Source organism: Rana temporaria, chromosome 9, assembly GCF_905171775.1.
Source record: "Rana temporaria chromosome 9, aRanTem1.1, whole genome shotgun sequence".
Taxonomy (NCBI): domain Eukaryota; kingdom Metazoa; phylum Chordata; class Amphibia; order Anura; family Ranidae; genus Rana; species Rana temporaria.
In genome coordinates, this window is record NC_053497.1 from 17,260,269 (window position 1) to 17,284,111 (window position 23,843).

The 23,843-nt window shown below is 45.9% G+C and overlaps 1 protein-coding gene across 1 annotated transcript in view; it reads left to right on the top strand.

The window, feature by feature from the left end:
* The window catches only part of BCAP31 (B cell receptor associated protein 31), a 66,557-nt gene that overhangs the window by 9,390 nt on the left and 33,324 nt on the right, over window positions 1-23,843 (top strand). Inside the window, exons 3-6 of the mRNA XM_040322876.1 lie at window positions 5,326-5,426; window positions 7,994-8,138; window positions 19,509-19,644; window positions 22,744-22,864. Coding sequence (XP_040178810.1) covers window positions 5,326-5,426; window positions 7,994-8,138; window positions 19,509-19,644; window positions 22,744-22,864 — 503 coding nt within the window. The remainder of the gene's footprint in view (window positions 1-5,325; window positions 5,427-7,993; window positions 8,139-19,508; window positions 19,645-22,743; window positions 22,865-23,843) is intronic.

Here is a 23,843-nt window from a genome sequence, read left to right on the forward strand (position 1 = left end):
GACGTGGCTCCCAAACAAAATTGGCGTCCTTTTTTCCCACAAATAGAGCTTTCTTTTGGTGGTATTTGATCATTTGATATTTTTTGCGCTATAAACAAAAATAGAGCGACAATTTTGAAAAAAATGCAATATTTTTAACTTTTTGCTATAATAAATATCCCCCAAAAATATATATAAAAATATTTTTTTTCCTCAGTTTAGGCCGATACGTATTCTTCTACCTATTTTTGGTTTAAAAAAAGCGTTTATCGATTGGTTTGCGCTAAATTTATAGCGTTTACAAAATAGGGGATATTTTTATTGCATTTTTATTAATTTTTTTTTTTTTAGTACTAATGGCGGCGATCAGCGATTTTTTTTCGTGACTGCGAAATTATGGCGGACACTTTGGAAACATTTTGACACATTTTTGGGACCATTGTCATTTTCACAGCAAAAAATGCATTTAAATTGCATTGTTTATTGTGAAAATGACAGTTGCAGTTTGGGAGTTAACCACAGGGGGCGCTGAACGTGTTAGGCTTCACCTAGTGTGTGTTTACAACTGTAGGGGGGTGTGGCTGTAGGACTGACGTCATCGATCGAGTCTCCCTATAAAAGGGATGACACGATCGATGCGCCGCCACAGTGAAGCACGGGGAAGCCGTGTTTACATACGGCTCTCCCCGTTCTTCAGCTCCGGGGAGCGATCGCGACGGAGCGGCTATAAACGAATAGCCGCAACGTCGTCCCGGATCGCTCCCCGAGGAAATCCGCCCGCCGATCGGACCCCCGACCCGCGGAAAGGCAAGGACGTATATATACGTCCTTCTGCCTGTCTGTGCCATTTTGCGGACGTAAATAGTCGTGCGGCTGGCGTTAAGGGGTTAAATAGCTTCCTTTACCTTAGTGCAGTCCTCCTTCACTTACCTCATCCTTCCATTTTGCTTTTAAATGTCCTTATTTCTTCTGAGAAATCCTCACTTCCTGTTCTTCTGTCTGTAACTCCACACAGTAATGCAAGGCTTTCTCCCTGGTGTGGAGTGTCATGCTCGCCCCCTCCCTTGGACTACAGGAGAGTCAGGACGCCCACTAACACACAGCTCCTTTCTCTATCTGCAACGTAGAGAGCGTCCTGACTCTCATGTAGTCCAAGGGAGGGGGCGAGCATGACACTCCACACCAATGTGAGCACCGCCGCGTCCCTAAGGAGCCAATGCTCGTTCCCAGCAGCCACGTTCTCGGCTGGGCACCTGCGATTGTTCCTGATAGAGCGAGGACGTGTGTGGTGTGTGTGTTTTCTGTAAGGGGAGAGGAGACGGATTGTGTTATCCTAGTATATAGGAATGATCGGTCTCCTCCCCAAGTCAGTCCCATCCCCCCACAGTTAGAACACACAGTTAGGGAACACATTTAACACCTTGATCGCCCCCCCAGTGTTAACACCTTCGCTGCCAGTGACATTTTTTTACAGTAATCAGTGCATTTTTATAGCACTGATCGCTGTATAAATGTCAGTGGTCCAAAAAAAAAGTATCAATAGTGTCGGATCTGTCCGCCGCAGTGGCGCAGTCCTAATAAAAATCGCAGATCACTGGCATTGCTAGTAAAAAGAAAAAGAAAGAAAAATGCCATAAATCTATCCCCTATTTTGTATGTACGCCGTAGTATCTGAGTGTGCGGCGTCGTATCTATGCGCCTGATTCTTAGAATCAGTTACGCATAGATTTGACTAAGATCCGAACGGCGTAAGTCTTGCGCCGTCGTATCTTAGTTGCAATTTTACGCTGGCCGTTAGGTGGCGCTTCCGTATATTTACGCGAGGAATATGCAAATTAGGTAGATACGCCGATTCAGAAACGTACGTCCGCCCGGCGCATTTTTTTACGTCGTTTACATTAGTTTTTTTTCCGGCGTAAAGTTACCCCTGCTATATGAGGCGTATCCTATGTTAAGTATGGACGTCGTTCCCGCGTCGTTTGCGCAAGTCGTCCGTGAATGGGGCTGTGCCTAATTTACGTTCACATCGAAAGCATTGGCTTTTTGCGGGTTAATTTGGAGCATGCGCACTGGGTTACTTTCACGGACCGTGCATGCGCCGTTAGTCAAAAACTTCATTTACGTGGGGTCATGTTTTATTTGCATTAAAAAAACACGCCCACCTCTTCACAATTTGAATTAGGCGCGCTTACGCCGGCAGAGTTGCGCTATGCCGCCGTAACTTAGGGCGCAGGTTCTTGGTGAATACAGAACCTGCCTCACTAAGTTACGGCGGCGTAGCGTATCTGAGATACGCTACGCCCGCGTAAAAATAAGCCATTCTACCTGAATCTACCACCTATAACTTTTGCGCAAACTAATTCACATACGCTTATTGTGTTGTGTGTTTGTTTTTTTACCAAAAATATGTAGAAGAATTCATATCGGCCTAAACTGATAAAGATATCTGTTTTTTAAAAAAAATGTAGATATTTATTATAGCAAAAAGTAAAACTTCTTTTTTTTTTTTTTTTTTTTTTTAATTGTCGGTCTTTTGTTTATAGCACAAAAAATTAATCGCAGAGGTGATCGAATACCACCAAAAGAAAGCTATTTGTGGAAAAAAAAAGGACATACATTTTGTTTAGGATTAACGTTGCACAACTGCGCAATTGTCAGTTAAAGCGACGTGTGCCGTATCGCAAAAAATGGCCTGGCTAAAAAACACCTGTCATTTCAGTTCAATCAATGCAGCACCTGTTAGCGGGCATCCACTCGCCTGCTGCCGCATCACCAGCCATCCCATGAAAGTGAATGGGACTGTCGGTGAGTCAACAGCGGGTCAGAGGACGAGCCGCTGCGGGACAGAGATGACAGTTGCTCTTCAAAAATGATGATTTAAAGTGGAGTTCCACCCATAAATATAACATTACATCAGTAGTTTTAAAAAAATGTCATTAGTCCTTTAAGAAAAAAAATATATTTTTTTGATGCCTTCAAAGTGTTGTTGCTAGGCAGAATAGTTAATCTTCCCTCTTCCTGCACCTAGGTGCTTAAGCTTCCTAATTGACACCGCACAGACTCCTGGGAATGTAGTGGGTGTAACTTTCCAGGAGTCTGTGCACGCCCCAGTCTCGAAGAATCATGTGACTTGGACAGTACAGGTGCTGAAACCTGATCTGAAACCTATTACACTGCTTGTGCAGCACTGAGCATGTGCGAGATTTGCAAGGCTGAAATCCAGGAAGTCATACAGTCTGGCTTCATGATGCCCACACTTAAGATGGCCCCAGTCAATTTCTATTTTATAAAGTGTCTAAATGCTGTAACAACCTAACAAAATGGACCTTAGTTTACAGACTAACTTTACTAGAATACATTAAGCTTGTGTATTACAGGGGTATTTATATATAAACAGTGAAATTGTGGCCGGAACTCCACTTTAAATCGAGCATTTTTACTAGTGATTTATATTGAATCCACCCTTTCGGGATCTACTGATCATTTTAACACGTGACTTTCACCAAAGGTGGATTCTGCTTCATTTTGAATGGGTTGGCATTAGGGATGTGCTTGTTTGTGTTTGGACCAGGATCTGAACCCACGTGTGTGTGAGACCACCAGGAAGTTGTCGCCTGTACAAACCGCCGCAATGTCGCAGTACCCATTTTCATCCCGCTTCCATCTGGTCATGTGATCTCCCCTGTGTCAGCCTGTTGGGGCATTTTCCATCGCCACCTGTATACGAGGCGCTTGTAAATGTGGGGCGGGGGAATGCTCTGGCTGCAGATGATTGGCCAATACAGGTGATGGCTGTCTGGCACGCTCACACACAGCCTGGTAGGAACATGGCCAAACTCATCACTGGCCGTCATACAAGACGGCAAAACCCCCAAAAATGCACATGGTCCTTGTTTTTTGTCAAATCGAAGTACTGCATGTTGTGATGTGCTTCAGTGGGGTGCATTGGCCACGCTGGAAAGCAATTCACAATACAAAAAAAAGCATCTCCTTTTAGCAAAAAAAAATATAGAAAAACCTCTGCTACCACTTTTAACCACTTCCCACCCGGGCCTATAGCAGAATGACGGCCGGGCGGTGGTTCAGTTATTCTGACTGGGCGTCATATGATGTACAGCAGGATAACAGCGCATTGCGGCGATCGGTGGTGCGGTGTGTCAGTCTGACACTCCGCTACACCGATCTTAGTACCACGTGATCAGCCGTGTCCAATCGTGGTTGATCACGATGTAAATAGGAAGAGCCGTTGATCGGCTTTTCCTCACTCACGTCTGACAGACGCGAGTAGAGCCGAGCCGATCGGCGGCTCTCCTGACGTGGGGTTTGCGCTGATTGTTTATCAGTGCAGCCCACCCTCAGATGCCCACACTGGACCACCAGGATGCCGCCCAGGACCACCAGGGAAGCACCATGGCCAGGTAAGTCCCCATGGCCATCCACATGTACCAATGTATGCATAACATATGCCAATCAGTGCCCACAAATGGGCACTGACTGGCACCATCATGGCACAAACAAAATTTGTGATGCCCAGCAATTGCACCCACCAGTGTCATCAGTGCCACCCACCAGTGTCATCAGTGCCACCCACCAGTGTCATCAGTGCCACCCACCAGTGTCATCAGTGCCACCCACCAGTGTCATCAGTGCCACCCACCAGTGTCATCAGTGCCACCTATCAGTGCTCATCCGTGCCCATCTATCAATGCCCGTCCATGCCACCCATCAGTGCCACCCATAAGGGTCTCCTGACGGGGGTATGTGCTGATTGTTTATCAGCGCAGCCCTCCCTCGGATGACCGCCCAGGACCACCAGGGATGGCCACCCACACTGGACCAGCAGGTATGCCCCCCCTAGACCACAGCGATATGCCAATCGGTGCCCAGGCAGCTGCCAATCAGTGCACATCCACAATGCCTGCCAGTGCCACCAGGTATGCCTATCAGTGCCCGTCAGTGAAGAACAAAACTTACTTATTTACAATATTTTATAACAGAAACAACATTCCCCCCCCCCTTTTCTGTTTTTTATTTGTTTAGCAAAAAATAAAAACCGCAGAGGTGATCAAATGGCACCAAAATGAAGCTCTATTTGTGGGAACAAAATTTTAAAAAAATTGTTTGGGTGCAGTGTTGCATGACCGCGCTAAAATCTGAAAATTGGCCTGGGCAGGAAGGGGGTGCAAGTGCCCGGTATTGAAGTGGTTAAATTACAAAAGGCTTATGTAGAGTGAAGTTTTTCTTTAACGTTCCTCATGTGATCGTGCTTTACCATTCCTCTTATTACAGTACAAGCCAATTGGGTCCGCTCAGGTCGATAATGATTTTTTTTTCTTATTTTTACAGATGGCAGAAAATCTTCAAGTCTCGCTTGGTGAAACTAATCGTGGCGTACGGGAACACATTCTTTGTGGTCCTGATTGTGATCCTGTTATTGTTACTGTTAGGTAAGTACTGCGCTCTGCTGATGAATCTGTTGGGGGGAAAAAAAGTTTTGCCCCATTCTAGAGCTGCACGATTCTGGCTAAAATGAGAATCACAATTTTTTTTTTTGCTTGGAACAAAGATCACGATTCTGGCGGCGCAACATTATCTTTCACATTCAAATTTTTTTTTTCTGATGGACACCGCACCGGCAGAAGTTTTTTAGCCGAGGCTTCGGCCTAGTCCGCCACGATCCTGGAAAAGGCCGTGGACTAGACCGACGCCATGGCCTCGCTTAAAAAATCCTGCCCGCAGCTCGCCCTCCTGGCAAAAGGCCGCGGCTTCGAACTAGTCCGCGGCATCTGGCTTTGCGGCCTTTTCGCAGGATTGCGGTGAGCTGCAGGCAGGTTTTTTTTAGGCGAGGCGGCTGGTTCAGCCTAGTCTGCGGAGCGCCGGTCCTATGGAGGAAAATAAATAAATAAATCGATTCAGTCAAAATCTGAATCAAATTGCCCTTGCAACTCGATTCAGATTTTAAATCGTTTTTTCCCCCAGCCCTAGGATGTGTGCCCAACCACCTGTCACCTCCTTTGATTGTACACAGCAGGAGGGAATGATCCTTGTTTTTTGAATGGGAAACGGAGAGCTCTGTGGTAAAAACTGCACACTTTACACATATTGCACATTGTTAGGCACACATTTAACCCTTTGATTGCCCCTAGCTGTTAACCCTTCCCAGTACAGTGGTGTACTAAGACACTATGGTGTCATTAGTGGTTAAAGCGGATGTTTGCTGAAAAAAAAAATATTAAAAGCCAGCAGCTACAAATACTGCAGCTGCTGACTTTTAATATTAGGACACTTACCTGTCCTGGAGTCCAGCGCCATCCTCAGCAGAGGAGGAGAGATCGCTCGTCACTCTGCTGCCCCCCCCCCCCCATCCTCGGTGAGGGAACCAGGAAGTGAACCGCTCCGGGTTTCACTGCCCGGTTCCCTACGGCGCATTCGCGAGTCGCGCTTGCAGATTGGCTCCCGCTGTGTACTGGGAGCCGAGTGTTCCCAGAACACAACAGGGGGGGGCGGGAGGTGACAGTCTGCCCGAGACTGTGTGGGTGCAAATACCTGTCTTTAGACAGGTATCTGCACCCCCCCCCCCTCCCCCTGAAAGGTGTCAAATGTGACACCGGAGGGGGAGAGGGTTCCGATCAGCGGGAGTTCCACTTTAGGGTGGAGCTCCGCTTTAAAGGCTAGCTCTACCTTTTGCACCATGCTACATGTTACACCCATATTTAGAGGGTAACATGGTGGAAATGGATTCTACTTTGACCGCCCAAACCACTCCTTCCTGTGATATCATGCAGGGATTCTTCTCCCCCCCCCCACAGCCGCATCATTCATTCACCAAGATTAGTGAGTCTCGTCTGTCACCTTGGTAGATGGACTTGTAGATCACCATGGAACACGAGTGCGCTCTTGTAGTTCTGTGGCATTTCCTGCATCTCTCCAACTGAAATGGGTTAATATCTAGGGTGGTCAAGGGGTTAAATGTGTGTCTTTGTGTAATATGTGTACAGTGTGCTGCTGAATCTGTAAACAGAGCGAGGGTTCTATCTGTAAAGAGACCGGTGGTAATTGTCAACACAGAGCCACGGGCTGTGATTGGACACAGCCCATCGGCAGATCCTGCCTGTGAATTATTGGCCGGGACTTGCTGACAGGTTCCCTCTGTGTCGTTGGGGGAGGCGCGCATGCGTGTGCCAAAAACTTGGAAGTAGTACGGGTACGTCCCTTTGCGAGTCGCCCGTCCGCAAGTGGTTAAAGCGGAGGTGCACCCGAATTATATTTTTTAAAAGCCAGCAGCTACGAATTGACTGCAATCAGCGGCGCATTGCGAGGGGAATATCTCCTAAACCGTACAAGTTTAGGAGATATTCTTTATACCTACAGGTAAGCCTTATTATAGGTTTACCTGTAGGTAAAAGTGAAAAAAGTGGGTTTACAACCACTTTAAGGCCCCTTTCACATTGGGGCGTTTTTCATGCGGTACAGCGCTAAAAATAGCGCTGCTATACCGCATGAAAAATCATGCCCTGTAGTGTTCAATGTGGAAGCCCGAAGGCTTTCACATTGAAGCGGTGCGCTAGCAGGAGCGCACCAAAAGTCCTGCTAGCCGCATCTTTACCGCGGTATAGGAGCGGTGTGTTCACCGCTCCTATACCGCGCCTTCCCATTGAAATCAATGGGAAAGCGCGGTATTAACCCTTTTTCGGCCGCTAGCGGGGGTTAAAACCTCACCGCTAGCGCCCGAATATCGCGGTAAATACGACGGTATAGCCGCGCTACAAATAGCGCGGCTATACCGTCACCGCGGCTGCACGCCTCAGTGTGAAAGCAGCCTTAGGTTATCTGAAAGATGGGTTTCAAATGTTTCGACTGGGGCGCAGTTTCAGTGCTTGCCATAGGCGCTATTTTCACTAGATACGCCCCTGGTGACAAGGATTTGGAAATCCAAAGCTGTATTGTGCAAACTGCTGTGTTTTATAATTGGAGTTAGACAACCCTTCCATCACAAAGTTCCTTCTTTTTATAGATGCATTTCGGGAGATCCAGAAGTATGGCGTTGGGGATCAGGTGGACCTCAAGCATAACCCAGTGGCCGTGGAGCATATCCATATGAAGCTGTTCAGGGCTCAGCGTAACCTGTACATCGCTGGATTCTCCCTCCTGCTGGCTTTGTGAGTATTGACCTACGCCATCTGATTCTTATTAGATGCAGTGCTATGGTGTGACCACACGGGGGCAGTAAAAGCTTTTATTATTCTTTGTATATCAGAAGTCGAATATGTTTAACACTGTTGGATCCCCTTTTCAGGTTTTCCTTTTAGGTGTTGTCTAATTTTCCTTCTCCCCTTAATCTTTCTGAATCCCCCCCCCCCCCCCCCCATGTGTCTTATTCAGAGTCCGCAGTTCAAGTGGTTGTAAACTCCTCTGTGCAACTTGTACATATAGGTAAGCCTTTAATAAGGCTTGCCTATAGGTGCTGTAAATATCTCCTAAATGTGTGCCATTTAGGTGATATCTGCCTTGTAGTGCGCAGATTATGTCATTGGTGCATGAGGTGTGAAGAAATGGCTCTCAATGCCATTTCTTCATTAGCAAGTGCAATGACTGATGGCTCCGACGTGACATCACACGACTCCGGCCAGTCACAGAGCTGGAGTCCACAGCCCCAAATGGAAGAGGGGCGAGGATGGACGCAGCCACCAGTGGGGACATCGCGGGCTTCGTTTGCAGGTAAGTGCCAAATGGCTAGTATGTGATGAATTGTAGCCCATTATGCTTTTAGTTTGCAGGAAAAAAAAGAGGAAGTCCTCTATAAAATATTTTTAAATAATAACCAAACTATTTTTAACCACTTAAGACCCGGACCAAAATGCAGGTAAAAGACCCGGCCAGTTTTTGCGATTCGGCGTCGCTTTAACTGACAATTGCGACGTGGCTCCCAAACAAAATTGGCGTATTTTTTTTCCCACAAATAGAGATTTCTTTTGGTGGTATTTGATCACCTCTGCGGTTTTAATTTTTTGCGCTATAAACAAAAATAGAGCGAGAATTTTGAAAAAAATTCAATATTTTTTCCTTTTTGCCATAATAAATATCCCCCAAAAAATAAAAAAATGCTCCCTCAGTTTAGGCCAATACGTATTTTTCTACCTATTTTTGGTCAAAAAAATCGCAATAAACGTTTATTGATTTGTTTGTGCAAAATGTATAGTGTTTACAAAATAGGGGATGGTTTTATTGCATTTTTATTAATTTTTTTTTTTACTACTAATGGCGGCGATCAGCGATTTTTTTTATATTTTTTTATTTTTATTTCGTGACCGCGACATTATGGCGGACACCTCAGACAATTTTGACACATTTTTGGGACAATTGTCACTTTCACAGCAAAAAAAGCTATAAAAATGCATTGTTTACTGTGAAAATGTCAATTGCAGTTTGGGAGTTAACCACTAAGGGGCGCTAAAGGGGTTAAGTGTGACTTCATATGTGTTTCTAACTGTAGGGGGGTGTGGCTGGACGTGTGACATTATTGATCGTGTTTCCCTAGATTAGGGAACACACGATCAATGACGGCGCCACAGTGAAGAACGGGGACCGATCGCGGGACTCCAGCGGCGTTCTTCAGCTCCGGGGACTGATCGCGGGACTCCAGCGGCGATCGGGTCGCGCGGTCACGGAGCTTCGGACCGGGTCGCAGGCCCACGGCTGGGCACTTAAAGAGGACGTACAGGTACGTGCTTGTGCCCAGCCGTGCCATTCTGCCGACGTATATGTGCAGGAGGCGGTCCTTAAGTGGTTAAAATAAAAGTAACTCATCAATACTGACCTGTCTCCAGCTAACTGACCTGCTCTGCAATCCAGGGCTGGTTCACATTTTTATTGAATGACGCCCATTTACTTTCCATTTTTGATGAGTGCAGGCGTTCCTGGCCCGTCCCCCCTGGGAGGCGCCCTGGTCCTGTCAACACACACTCTGCACTAACAGTGCATTATATTATAAACATACTATATTATATTATAGGCATACATTTGCTTGGAAAAAGGGCTAAGTGCTCCACAAACTTGTATTATAATGTTAATATAACAATTATTTGTACACAGCCCCAGTAAACATGAAATGTAAATTTTCATGCCAAATCAGAGCTTGACCAATGGTACACAAACATTGCATATGAAATCTAAAAAGTAATTCTTGTGCGCTGCATTAACCACTTAAGACCCGGACCAAAATGCAGGTAAAGGACCAGGCCAGTTTTTGCGATTCGGCACTGTGTCGCTTTAACAGACAATTGCGCGGTCGTGCGGCGTGGCTCCCAAACAAAATTGACGTCCTTTTTTTCCCACAAATAGAGCTTTCTTTTGGTGGTATTTGATCACCTCTGCGGTTTTTATTTTTTGCGCTATAAACAAAAATAGAGCGAGAATTTTGCAAAAAATTCAATATTTTTTACTTGTTGCTGTAATAAATATCCCCCAAAAATATGTAAAAAAACTATTTTTTTCCTCAGTTTAGGCCGATACGTATTTTTCTACCTATTTTTGGTAAATAAAATCGCAATAAGCGTTTATCGACTGGTTTGCGCAAAAATAATTATAGTGTTTACAAAATAGGGGATAGTTTTATTGCATTTTTATTAATTGTTTTTTTTTTTTTTACTATTAATGCGATTTTTTTTTTTTTTTTCATGACTGCGACATTATGGCGGACACTTCGGACAATTTTGACACATTTTTGGGACCATTGTCATTTTCACGGCAAAAAATGCATTAAAAATGCATTGTTTACTGTGAAAATTACAATTACAGTTTGGGAGTTAACCACTAGGGGGGCGCTGAAGGGGTTATGTGTGACCTCATCTGTGTTTCTAACTGTAGGGGGGTGTGGCTGTAAGTCTGACGTCATTGATTGTGATTCCCTATATAAGGGAACACACGATCGATGACGCCGCCACAGTGAAGAACGGGGAAGCCGTGTTTACACACACCTCTCCCCGTTCTTCAGCTCCGTGGACTGATCGCGGGACTCCAGCGGCAATCGGGTCCGCGTGTCCCGTGGTCACGGAGCTTCGGACCGTGCCCGCGACCCACGGCTGGGCATTATACAATCACATACAGGTACGTGATTGTGCCCAGCTGTGCCATACTGCTGACGTATATCGGCGTTAGGCGGTCCTTAAGTGGTTAAAGTGATTGAGTAAAAAAAAAAAAAGGCACACTTTACCTTCTCTGTGTAATGGTTGATCCCAATTCATCCTCTTCTGAGGTTCTCTGCCACTGCTCCTGCCCCCCCCCCCCCCTTCCCTGCCAAGTGCCCCCATAGCAAGCCGCTTGCTATGGGGTGTATTCGTGAATGCTCGATTCAGAGTCCTGCTCTGTTTCCATAAAGAGACAGAACATAACTCAGCCGGCCCCCTGCTACTTCCGCCACTGTGTCTGAGTCAATGAGGAGGGAGCGAGCCACTGCTGTTGTGCACAGCTCTGGATTGAGATGGGCATCTGGGGGGGGGGGCCTTGGGCTGTACACTATGTAACATAGAATGCTTGAAGGTAAAAAAAAAACTTCAGCCTTTAGAGCCACTTTAAGCCTGGGTTCTGAACTCTCATTGGATGCGCACAGAAAATAGTGCAGGGACTTGTTTTTCCCCACACTAGAATCGGATCGCATGGGTGTCCTCACCCATGAGATCTCAACGGCTCCAGCAGGGGAAGCCTTTGAGATCGAGATGGAGGTCATTCTGGGGATCCTTATTGCTCTGGACTGGCCCAGACAGATGTTGTATGCTGACCTGGTAGGGCTCCCAGCGCATACTCTGTGGGCTCTACCAGATTCTATGGATCTTTTTGCCTCCTAGGACTTATTTGCCATCCTGCTTCAGGGTCACTGTTTTACCATCATGGTCGATGATTTACCATCATGGTTCATGGGCGACATAGCTGTGGAAGCCCAGGTTTTGAGATGGGTATCTTTGAAACCTTACTCCCTGTTATTGCTTGTGGCCATCACCTCTCCAGGGTGAGTGTCAGAATTGGCAGCCTTATCCTGCAAGGAACCATTTCTGTTTTTCTTCCTGCCTATGGTAGTTTCTGCCTTTCACCTCAACCAAGGACATAATTCTTTCATCATTCTGTCCATTTTCAACTCACCAAAAGGAAATTTCCTTCCATTGCACGGATGTGGTTTGGGCTGTGCCTGTGAGCGTCTCCCAGATTGTTTCCATAAGAGAAAACTGATTTGTTCCTCCTTTACCTAGGCGGCTCTGCTCCTCCTTTTCCCTAGGGCGGCTCTGCTCCTCCTTTTCCCTAGGGCGGCTCTGCTCCTCCTTTTCCCTAGGGCGGCTCTGCTCCTCCTTTTCCCTAGGGCGGCTCTGCTCCTCCTTTTCCCTAGGTCGGCTCTGCTCCTCCTTTTCCCTAGGGCGGCTCTGCTCCTCCTTTTCCCTAGGGCGGCTCTGCTCCTCCCTTTTCCCTAGGGCGGCTCTGCTCCTCCCTTTTCCCTAGGGCGGCTCTGCTCCTCCCTTTTCCCTAGGGCGGCTCTGCTCCTCCCTTTTCCCTAGGGCGGCTCTGCTCCTCCTTTTTCCCTAGGGCGGCTCTGCTCCTCCTCCCTTTTCTCTAGGGCGGCTCTGCTCCTCCTCCCTTTTCCCTAGGGCGGCTCTACTCCTCCTCCCTTTTCCCTAGGGCGGCTCTGCTCCTCCTCCCTTTTCCCTAGGGCGGCTCTGCTCCTCCTCCCTTTTCCCTAGGGCGGCTCTGCTCCTCCTCCCTTTTCCCCAGGGCGGCTCTGCTCCTCCTCCTTTTCCCCAGGGCGGCTCTGCTCCTCCCTTTTCCCTAGGGCGGCTCTGCTCCTCCCTTTTCCCTAGGGCGGCTCTGCTCCTCCCTTTTCCCTAGGGCGGCTCTGCTCCTCCCTTTTCCCTAGGGCGGCTCTGCTCCTCCCTTTTCCCTAGGGGGGCTCTGCTCCTCCCTTTTCCCTAGGGGGGCTCTGCTCCTCCCTTTTCCCTAGGGCGGCTCTGCTCCTCCCTTTTCCCTAGGGCGGCTCTGCTCCTCCCTTTTCCCTAGGGCGGCTCTGCTCCTCCCTTTTCCCTAGGGCGGCTCTGCTCCTCCTTTTCCCTAGGTCGGCTCTGCTCCTCCTTTTCCCTAGGGCGGCTCTGCTCCTCCTTTTCCCTAGGGCGGCTCTGCTCCTCCCTTTTCCCTAGGGCGGCTCTGCTCCTCCCTTTTCCCTAGGGGGGCTCTGCTCCTCCCTTTTCCCTAGGGGGGCTCTGCTCCTCCCTTTTCCCTAGGGCGGCTCTGCTCCTCCTTTTCCCTAGGTCGGCTCTGCTCCTCCTTTTCCCTAGGGCGGCTCTGCTCCTCCTTTTCCCTAGGGCGGCTCTGCTCCTCCTTTTCCCTAGGGCGGCTCTGCTCCTCCTTTTCCCTAGGGGGGCTCTGCTCCTCCTTTTTCCCTAGGGCGGCTCTGCTCCTCCTTTTTCCCTAGGGCGGCTCTGCTCCTCCTCCCTTTTCCCTAGGGCGGCTCTGCTCCTCCTCCCTTTTCCCTAGGGCGGCTCTGCTCCTCCTCCCTTTTCCCTAGGGCGGCTCTGCTCCTCCTCCCTTTTCCCTAGGGCGGCTCTGCTCCTCCTCCCTTTTCCCTAGGGCGGCTCTGCTCCTCCTCCCTTTTCCCTAGGGCGGCTCTGCTCCTCCTCCCTTTTCCCCAGGGCGGCTCTGCTCCTCCTCCTTTTCCCCAGGGCGGCTCTGCTCCTCCCTTTTCCCTAGGGCGGCTCTGCTCCTCCCTTTTCCCTAGGGCGGCTCTGCTCCTCCCTTTTCCCTAGGGCGGCTCTGCTCCTCCCTTTTCCCTAGGGGGGCTCTGCTCCTCCCTTTTCCCTAGGGGGGCTCTGCTCCTCCCTTTTCCCTAGGGGGGCTCTGCTCCTCCCTTTTCCCTAGGGGGGCTCTGCTCCTCCCTTTTCCCTAGGGCGGCTCTGCTCCTCCCTTTTCCCTAGGGCGGCTCTGCTCCTCCCTTTTAAGCATTTGTTTTGTTGAGTATCACACCCCTCAGTGGACTCCATTGGATTGTCCCGAAGGTGAAAGTCTTCTGGTGTCCCTCAATGGACGAGAAAGCAAAAAAGGATTTTTGCACTTGAAATAAAACCATTTTCTTGAAGACCATTGATGAACACAGATCCTACTCCCCTGTGTTTACGATCATGCTCTCTGATCAGCTTTGATACAAAACGAAAGCATGCTCTGCTGATTGCGCCCCACTCAGTATTACCCCCCCAGCTCTGCTGATTGCGCCCCACTTAGTATTACCCCCCCAGCTCTGCTGATTGCGCCCCACTCAGTATTACCCCCCCAGCTCTGCTGATTGCGCCCCACTCGGTAGTACTCCCAACTCTGATCGCCCCACTCAGTAGTACCCCCCAGCTCTGCTGATTGCGCCCCACTTAGTAGTACCCCTCCAGCTCTGCTGATTGCGCCCCACTCAGTAGTACACCCCCAGCTCTGCTGATTGTGTCCCACTTGTTAGTGCACCCCCAGCTCTGCTGATTGTGTCCCACTCGTTAGTGCACCCCCAGCTCTGCTGATTGTGTCCCACTCGTTAGTGCACCCCCAGCTCTGCTGATTGTGCCCCACTCGGTAGTACCCCCCCCAGCTCTGCTGATTGCGCCCCACTCTGTAGTAGCCCCCCAGCTCTGCTGATTGCGCCCCACTCTGTAGTACCCCCCCAGCTCTGCTGATCGCCCCACTCAGTAGTACCCCCCCCAGCTCTGCTGATCGCCCCACTCAGTAGTACCCCCCCAGCTCTGCTGATCGCCCCACTCAGTAGTATCCCCCCAGCTCTGCTGATCACCCCACTCAGTAGTACCCCCCCAGCTCTGCTGATCGCCCCACTCAGTAGTACCCCCCCCAGCTCTGCTGATCGCCCCACTCAGTAGTACCCCCCCAGCTCTGCTGATCGACCCCACTCAGTAGTACCCCCCCAGCTCTGCTGATCGCCCCACTCAGTAGTACCCCCCCCAGCTCTGCTGATCGCCCCACTCAGTAGTACCCCCCCAGCTCTGCTGATCGCCCCACTCAGTAGTACCCCCCCAGCTCTGCTGATCGCCCCACTCAGTAGTACCCCCCCAGCTCTGCTGATCGCCCCACTCAGTATTACCCCCCCCAGCTCTGCTGATTGCGCCTCACTCAGTAGTACACCCCCAGCTCTGCTGATTGTGCCCCACTCGTTAGTGCACCCCCAGCTCTGCTGATTGTGCCCCACTCGGTAGTACCCCCCCCCCAGCTCTGCTGATTGCGCCCCACTCGGTGGTACCCCCCCCCAGCTCTGCTGATTGCGCCCCACTCGGTAGTACCCCCCAGCTCTGCTGATTGCGCCCCACTCGGTAGTACCCCCCCAGCTCTGCTAATTGCTTTCCACTTAGTAGTACCCCCCAGCTCTGCTAATTGCTTTCCACTCAGTAGTACCCCCCAGCTCTGCTGATTGCGCCCCACTCGGTAGTACCCCCCTCCAGCTCTGCTGATTGCCAGACTTAGTAGTACTTAGCATGACCAGCAATGGTGGCCTCTATACTTCTGTCAGTGGAGGTTTCCTTTAAAGCAGTCCTGTTTTTGTTTACACCCAGCGACGTGCTTTCACAGCCTCGTGGAAACAGATTCCTATTCATCCAAGCTGTGAAAACCAACGACTCCCCCAGGATGGCGATTCTAGGCGCCTATTACCCGGCTGTTCCAGTCATTTGTGTTTACTGGCTCTGTGTTCTCTACTCCATCGCCATCGTTGTTGGAAACAAGGGGCTTGGCTGTCCAGGAACTTTCTGCTCCGAGAACAGACTGTAAAATGTATTTCTGTCAAAACTCAGCCCGTCAGTTCAGTAAACAGACTGGCACAGCCAAGCTGACGTCATGATCAGGCTGTTCATTCCTTCACTTTCAAATAAATATTCACTATTCGTACTGGGCCGTCCACCAGCCAGCATGGGAATCCACCCAATGAAATCTTATGTGTTGCCGTGCTTTTATTCTCGCAATTATGGGTTCAATTTAGAATGAATATGTAGGAAGAGACGCAGCGGGAACATTTTTTATTTATTTTTTCCTATATTTTTTCATATTTTGGAATATTCTTGCATAACTGTATTTTTCAGTGCAGATCTTATAGTCATCCTGGCAGCCAGTACAATAAATAAATGGGAATCTGTTCCTTTTTGAGCATGTTGGGCCCCCTTCCCGCCAATGCCAAGATCTTGTGTACGTCCTGTGCTGCTCCCAGGAGCCATTAGAGGGGCCTGCAGACCACAGCGAGGGGGGCACTCTCATCCCTTCAAATATGTCAAAGCGTAGGTTTTTATTTATTTACTAAAAAAAAATGTATGTATGTATATACAGGGAGTGCAGAACTATTAGGCAAGTTGTATTTTTGAGGATTCATTTTATTATTGAACAACAACCATGTTCTCAATGAACCCAAAAAACTCATTAATATCAAAGCTGAATATTTTTGGAAGTAGTTTTTAGTTTGTTTTTAGTTTTAGCTATTTTAGGGGGATATCTGTGTGTGCAGGTGACTATTACTGTGCATAATTATTAGGCAACTTAACAAAAAACAAATATATACCCATTTCAATTATTTATTTTTACCAGTGAAACCAATAACACATCTCAACATTCACAAATATACATTTCTGACATTCAAAAACAAAACAAAAACAAATCAGTGACCAATATAGCCACCTTTCTTTGCAAAAGACACTCAAAAGCCTGCCATCCATGGATTCTGTCAGTGTTTTGATCTGTTCACCATCAACATTGCGTGCAGCAGCAACCACAGCCTCCCAGACACTGTTCAGAGAGGTGTACTGTTTTCCCTCCTTGTAAATCTCACATTTGATGATGGACCACAGGTTCTCAATGGGGTTCAGATCAGGTGAACAAGGAGGCCATGTCATTAGTTTTTCTTCTTTTATACCCTTTCTTGCCAGCCACGCTGTGGAGTACTTGGACGTGTGTGATGGAGCATTGTCCTGCATGAAAATCATGTTTTTCTTGAAGGATGAAGACTTCTTCCTGTACCACTGCTTGAAGAAGGTGTCTTCCAGAAACTGGCAGTAGGACTGGGAGTTGAGCTTGACTCCATCCTCAACCCGAAAAGGCCCCACAAGCTCATCTTTGATGATACCAGCCCAAACCAGTACTCCACCTCCACCTTGCTGGCGTCTGAGTCGGACTGGAGCTCTCTGCCCTTTACCAATCCAGCCACGGGCCCATCCATCTGGCCCATCAAGACTCACTCTCATTTCATCAGTCCATAAAACCTTAGAAAAATCAGTCTTGAGATATTTCTTGGCCCAGTCTTGACGTTTCAGCTTGTGTGTCTTGTTCAGTGGTGGTCGTCTTTCAGCCTTTCTTACCTTGGCCATGTCTCTGAGTATTGCACACCTTGTGCTTTTGGGCACCCCAGTGATGTTGCAGCTCTGAAATATGGCCAAACTGGTGGCAAGTGGCATCTTGGCAGCTGCACGCTTGACTTTTCTCAGTTCATGGGCAGTTATTTTGCGCCTTGGTTTTTCCACACGCTTCTTGCGACCCTGTTGACTATTTTGAATGAAACGCTTGATTGTTCGATGATCACGCTTCAGAAGCTTTGCAATTTTAAGAGTGCTGCATCCCTCTGCAAGATATCTCACTATTTTTGACTTTTCTGAGCCTGTCAAGTCCTTCTTTTGACCCATTTTGCCAAAGGAAAGGAAGTTGACTAATAATTATGCACACCTGATATAGGGTGTTGATGTCATTAGACCACACACCTTCTCATTACAGAGATGCACATCACCTAATATGCTTAATTGGTAGTAGGCTTTCGAGCCTATACAGCTTGGAGTAAGACAACATGCATAATAGAGGATGATGTGGTCAAAATACTAATTTGCCTAATAATTCTGCACTCCCTGTATATATATATATATATGTGTGTGTGTGTGTGTGTGTATATGTATATATATGTATATATATGTATATATATGTATATATATATATGTATGTATGTATATGTGTATATATATATATATATATATATATATATATATATATTATTTATATATATATATATATATATATATATATATATATATATATATATATATATATATATATATTCTGCATACGCACGCACACACTATATTGTGACGCCTTTGTTTATCCACTTCCTTACTGGGCACTTAAAGTGGAGGTTCACCCTTAAAAAAAAAAATTGTGACATCACACAGGGTCGCGCCATCCTACCGACAGAATGCCGGTGTTTTTTTTTTTTTTCTCAGCACATACCTCTTAATCCTGATTTTCACCTCACGGCAATCCCACGGGAGTGGGCGCTCCCAAGCACTGCCTGTGATTGACAGGCTTCCGAACGGCGCATACTGCGCGTCACAAGTTGCCGACAGAACCCGAACGTCGGTGCGCAGGCGCCGTATAGAGCCGCACCGACGTTCGTTTTTTTTCGGCAACCTGTGACGCGCAGTATGCGCCGTTCGGAAGCCTGTCAATCACAGGCAGTGCTTGGGAACGCCCACTCCTGCGGCCTGTGTGCATTCATTAATTTTCTATACCTGCGTGCGCCTTGTAACCCGGTGCGCCTTATGTATGGAAAAAAAAACTGTTATTAGGCGCTCAACGATAGTGTGCCTTATAACCCGGTGCGCCTTATAACCCGGTGTGCCTTATAGTCCGAAAAATATGGTGTATGTGTGTGTGTATATATATATATATATATATATAACAGTGTGATGGGGGATATGGAATTGGAGACTGTGATTGAAGGAGAGTTATGATGTGAAAAGGGGATCCTTAAGGAGAGACTCTGATTTAAAAGGGGGGGACTGTGATTGAAGGGGGGGTTATGGTGTGATGGGGCAGCTTCTGTTGTGACTAGGGGACTCTGAAGGAGGGACTCTGATATTAAAGGGGAGCTCTGATGGTGTGTGTGGAGGGACTTCTAAAAGGGGGGACTGTGATTGAAAGGGGGGACGGGTTATGTTATGGGGAGCTTCTGATGTGAAAGGAAGGACTTGGTGAAGCTTCTGATGTGAAGGGGGGGGGGGGGGCTATGATGATGTTGAAGGAGGGACTCCGATATTGAAGTGGAGCGCTGATGATGTGGGGGGAACTTCTTAAGTGAAAGGGGGACTCTAATTTGAAAGGGGGTTATGATGTGATTGGGGACTCTTGATGATGTGAAAAGGGACTCTGACTGAAGGGGAAACTCTGAGGTTGTGGGGGGGACTTCTGCTGTTAAAGGAGGGTTATGATGTGAAAAGGGGGACTTCTGATGTTAAAGAGGAACTCTGATGGAGGACTTCTGATCTGAAAACATGGGACTTTTGTTCTGATGTGAAAGGGGTACTCTGATGGAGGAAGCTGATTGAAGGGGGTGGTGATGTGAAAGTGGAGACTTCTGATGTAGAAAAAAAAAAAACCAATTCATTCATTTAAATTTTTAACCATTAATTTGTCAATCTGATTTTTTTTTTTTTTTTAGCCTTTCAATATTTGTCACATATTAATCTAATCTTATGTTCCTTTCACAGCTTGCTAAGACGTCTTGTTACCCTGATCTCCAAGCAAGCCACCATCATTGCGTCCAACGAGGCCTTCAAAAAACAGGCCGAGAGCGCGAGCGATGCTGCCAAGAAATACATGGATGAGAATGACCAACTCAAGAAGGTATCTGGATCCAACATGTATGAAACCAATGCAGCCCATAGATGAGTCAGGGTTTTTTTATTTTTAAATCAATTCCACCACACACACACACCCTTCGGGGTAAGACCGTGCTATATCAAGATACTTCTCAACTCAACTTCACAGCCATCAGAATGCCCTGATCAGTGTTGCAGGCTATAGCTGGGGGCGCTGATTAACCACTTCCCGACCGCCGCATGTACATATACGTCCACAGAATTGCACGTACAGGCAAATGTGTGTACAGGTACGTCCTTGCCTTTCCGCGGGTCGGGGGTCCGATCGGGACCCCCCCCCCCCCGCTACATGCGGCGGTCGGATTCCCGCGGGGAGCGATCCGGGACGAAGGCGTGGCTATTCGTTTATAGCCACTCCCCGGAGCTGAAGAACTGGGAGAGCCGTATGTAAACACGGCTTCCCCGTGCTTCACTGTGGCGGCTGCATCGATCGTTTGATCCCTTTTATAGGGAGACTCGATCGATGACGTCAGTCCTACAGCCACACCCCCCTACAGTTGTAAACACACACTAGGTGAACCCTAACTCCTACAGCGCCCCCTGTGGTTAACTCCCAAACTGCAACTGTCATTTTCACAATAAACAATACAATTTAAATGCATTTTTTGCTGTGAAAATGACAATGGTCCAAAAAATTTGTCAAAATTGTCCGCTATAATGTCGCAGTCACGAAAAAAATCGCTGATCGCCGCCAATAGTAGTAAAAAAAAAAAAAATTCATAAAAATGCAATAAAACTATCCCCTATTTTGTAAACGCTATAAATTTTGCGCAAACCAACCGATAAACGCTTATTGCAATTTTTTTTACCAAAAATAGGTAGAAGAATACGTATCGGCCTAAACTGAGGAAAAAAAATGTTTTATATATGTTTTTGGGGGATATTTATTATAGCAAAAAGGACGCCAATTTTGTTTGGGAGCCACGTCGCACGAGCGCGCAATTGTCTGTTAAAGCGATGCAGTGCCGAATTGTAAAAACGCCTTTGGGCATTTTGCAGCATATTGGTCCGGGCTTAAGTGGTTAAGTGAGGAAAATCTGTTGACTTCTGTACTACCTCCCTGAGCATACATAGATCCAAATTCGTCCGGTCCCTGCTTAACTGGCTGAATTTTTATTCATGTATGGCCGGCTTCGTTGTAAAAGCTGAAGGTTTTTTCCCTTATCAATTCTATGCATATAGCTAAAAACCTTCTTTGTGCTGCTGGGACACTCGAGAATAGGAGGAGCCAGGAGCGCCTCTGAGGGACCCCAGAGGAGGAGGATAACATGTTTTCCTTTTTTTTTTATTCAATGAAAACAAAAAAAAAAAACACCTTTTAGTTGTCATTTTAATAAAAAGAACCCAAGCTTTTAATATCACTTTAACTCTTTGTAATCATTTGAAAGAATTGGATTGACTTTTAATTGTCTGTAATCCCCTTGTGGAGATCCCCCTCGCTTCCTGCCAGGAAAGCAATCTTCTTTAGTAAAATAGGGAGGGGTTAGAAGCTCGGTCAGGTGTCAAGTGTCCGATTTGTCCACCACAATATCGCAGGCCCGATTAAATATCGCAGATCGTGGCCATTACTATTAAAAAAAAAAAAAATGCCATAAATCTAATTCCTATTTTGTAGACGCTATAACTTTTGCACAAACCAATCAATATACGCTTCGTATTACCAAAGATCACATATCGGCCTAAGCTGAGAAATTACCTTTTTTTTTTTTTGGGCTATTTCTTACAGCAACAAGTACAAAATATTGTGGTTTTTTTTTTTTAAATTGTTTCTCTTTTTTTTGTTTAAATCGCAAAAAAAATAAAACCGCAAAGGTGATCAAATACCACCAAAAGAAAGCTCTGTTTGTGGGGAAAAAGGATACAAATTTTGTTTGGGTACAGCATCGCACGACCGCGCAATTGTCAGTTAAAGCGACGCAGTGCCAAATCACAAAAGTCAGGAAGAGGGATGAAATACCCCTTTAACTGCTTGCCGACCAGCCGCCGCAGTTTTACGGCGGCAGGTCGGCTCTGCTGGGCGAGAGTCCGTAGCTCTACGCCATCTCTCCCAGCAGCCAATAGGGGCGCGCGCCCCCGCTCGCTGCAATCACCGCCGTTGCAATCACCGCCAGGCACCCGCGATCGCTCGTTTCTTCTGTTCATACATTGTATGAACAGAAGATCAGGCATTTCTCCCCTGACAGGACCGGGAGCTGTTTGTTTACACACACAGCTCCCGATCCTGTCAGGGGAGAAATGCCTGATCTTCTGTTCATACAATGTATGAACAGAAGATCAGTGATTTCACCTAGTGAGCCCATCCCCCCTACAGTTGGAACACACCCAGGGAACATACTTAACCTCTTTCCCGCTCCCTAGTGTTAACCCCTTCCCTGCCAGTGGCATTTTTATAGTAATCAATGCATTTTTATAGCACTGATGGCTATAAAAATGCCAATGGTCCCAAAAATGTGTCAAAAGTGTCCGCCATAATGTCGCAGTACCGAAAAAAAAATCGCTGATCGCCGCAATTACTAGTAAAAAAAAAATATTAATAAAAATGCCATAAAGCGATCCCCTATTTTGTAAACGCTATAACTTTTGCGCAAACCAATCAAACGCTTATTGCGTTTTTTTTTTAAATATGTAGAATACGTATCTGCCTAAACTGAGGTGTGTGTGTGTGTGTATATATATATATAATTTTTTGAGGGGGATATTTATTATAGCAAAATGTAAAAAATATTTTTTTTTTTTCAAAATTGTTGCTCTATTTTTGTTTATAGCGCAAAAACTAAAAACCGCAGAGGTGATCAAATACCACCAAAAGAAAGCTCTATTTGTGGGGAAAAAAGGACGCCAATTTTGTTTGGGAGCCACGTCGCACGACCGCGCAATTGTCAGTTAAAGCGACGCAGTGCCGAATCGCAAAAAGTGCTCTGGTGTTTGACCAGCCATATGGTCTGGGGGTTAAGTGGTTAAACAGATTAATGGTGAAATGTGCCTGTAGTAAAGAGATGTACAATATCCAGATTAAACTGATCAATGCCTTTTTTTTTTTTTTTTTTTTACTTTTGATGCTTAGCAACTAAAGGCCGCAGGACTGGAGGTCTTCGACTTGTCGGAGAGCAACGCTGAGGAGGAGAACAAGCTGCTTAAAGGAGAAGTCAAGAAGCTCAAAGATGAACTCCAATCCACCAAGAAATGTAAGCGACACCCAAATAGAAAACTGCAGCGGTTGTCATTCGCCGGGCTTGAAGTCCAATCAATATGTAACCAATAATAACTGCCCTTGTCCCGTCCTAGTGATGGTAATAAATGTTGACGGGGAAGCTGCTGATTGCAGCAATCCTGAGATCATGCCACATGGCCCTGCCAGGGAAGGTCACTTTGCTCTGGGTGGTTGTAAATGTCACACAGACTAAAGAGAGAAGGTTTGTGTTGTGGGAGAGTTTACGGTTTCCATAGCATAACCATTTATGGACTGGTGGCTGTTAGTTGCGCTTTTTATATATATTTTTTTATTTTATATATATATATATATATATATATATATATATATATATATATATATATATATATATATATATATATATATATATATATATATATATATATATATATATATATATATATATATATATATATATATATATATATATATATATATATATATATATATATATATATATAAACATTTTTAATAATTATTATTGTGTGCGTATGTGTATGTGTGTATATATATATATATATATATATATATATATATATATATATATATATTTTTTTTTTTATATATATATAATTTATAATTATTAAAAATTATATATATATATATATATATATATATATATATATATATATATATATATATATATATATATATATATATATATATATATATATAATTTTTAATAATTATTATTGTGTGTGTGTGTATATGTATGTGTATATATATATATATATATATATATATATATATATATATACACACACACACAATAATAATTATTAAAAATTATATATATATATATATATATATACACACAATAATAATTATTAAAAATTATATATATATATATATATATATACACAATAATAATTATTAAAAATTATATATATATATATATATATATATAATTGTTAATAATTATTTTTGTGTGTGTGTGTATATATATATATATG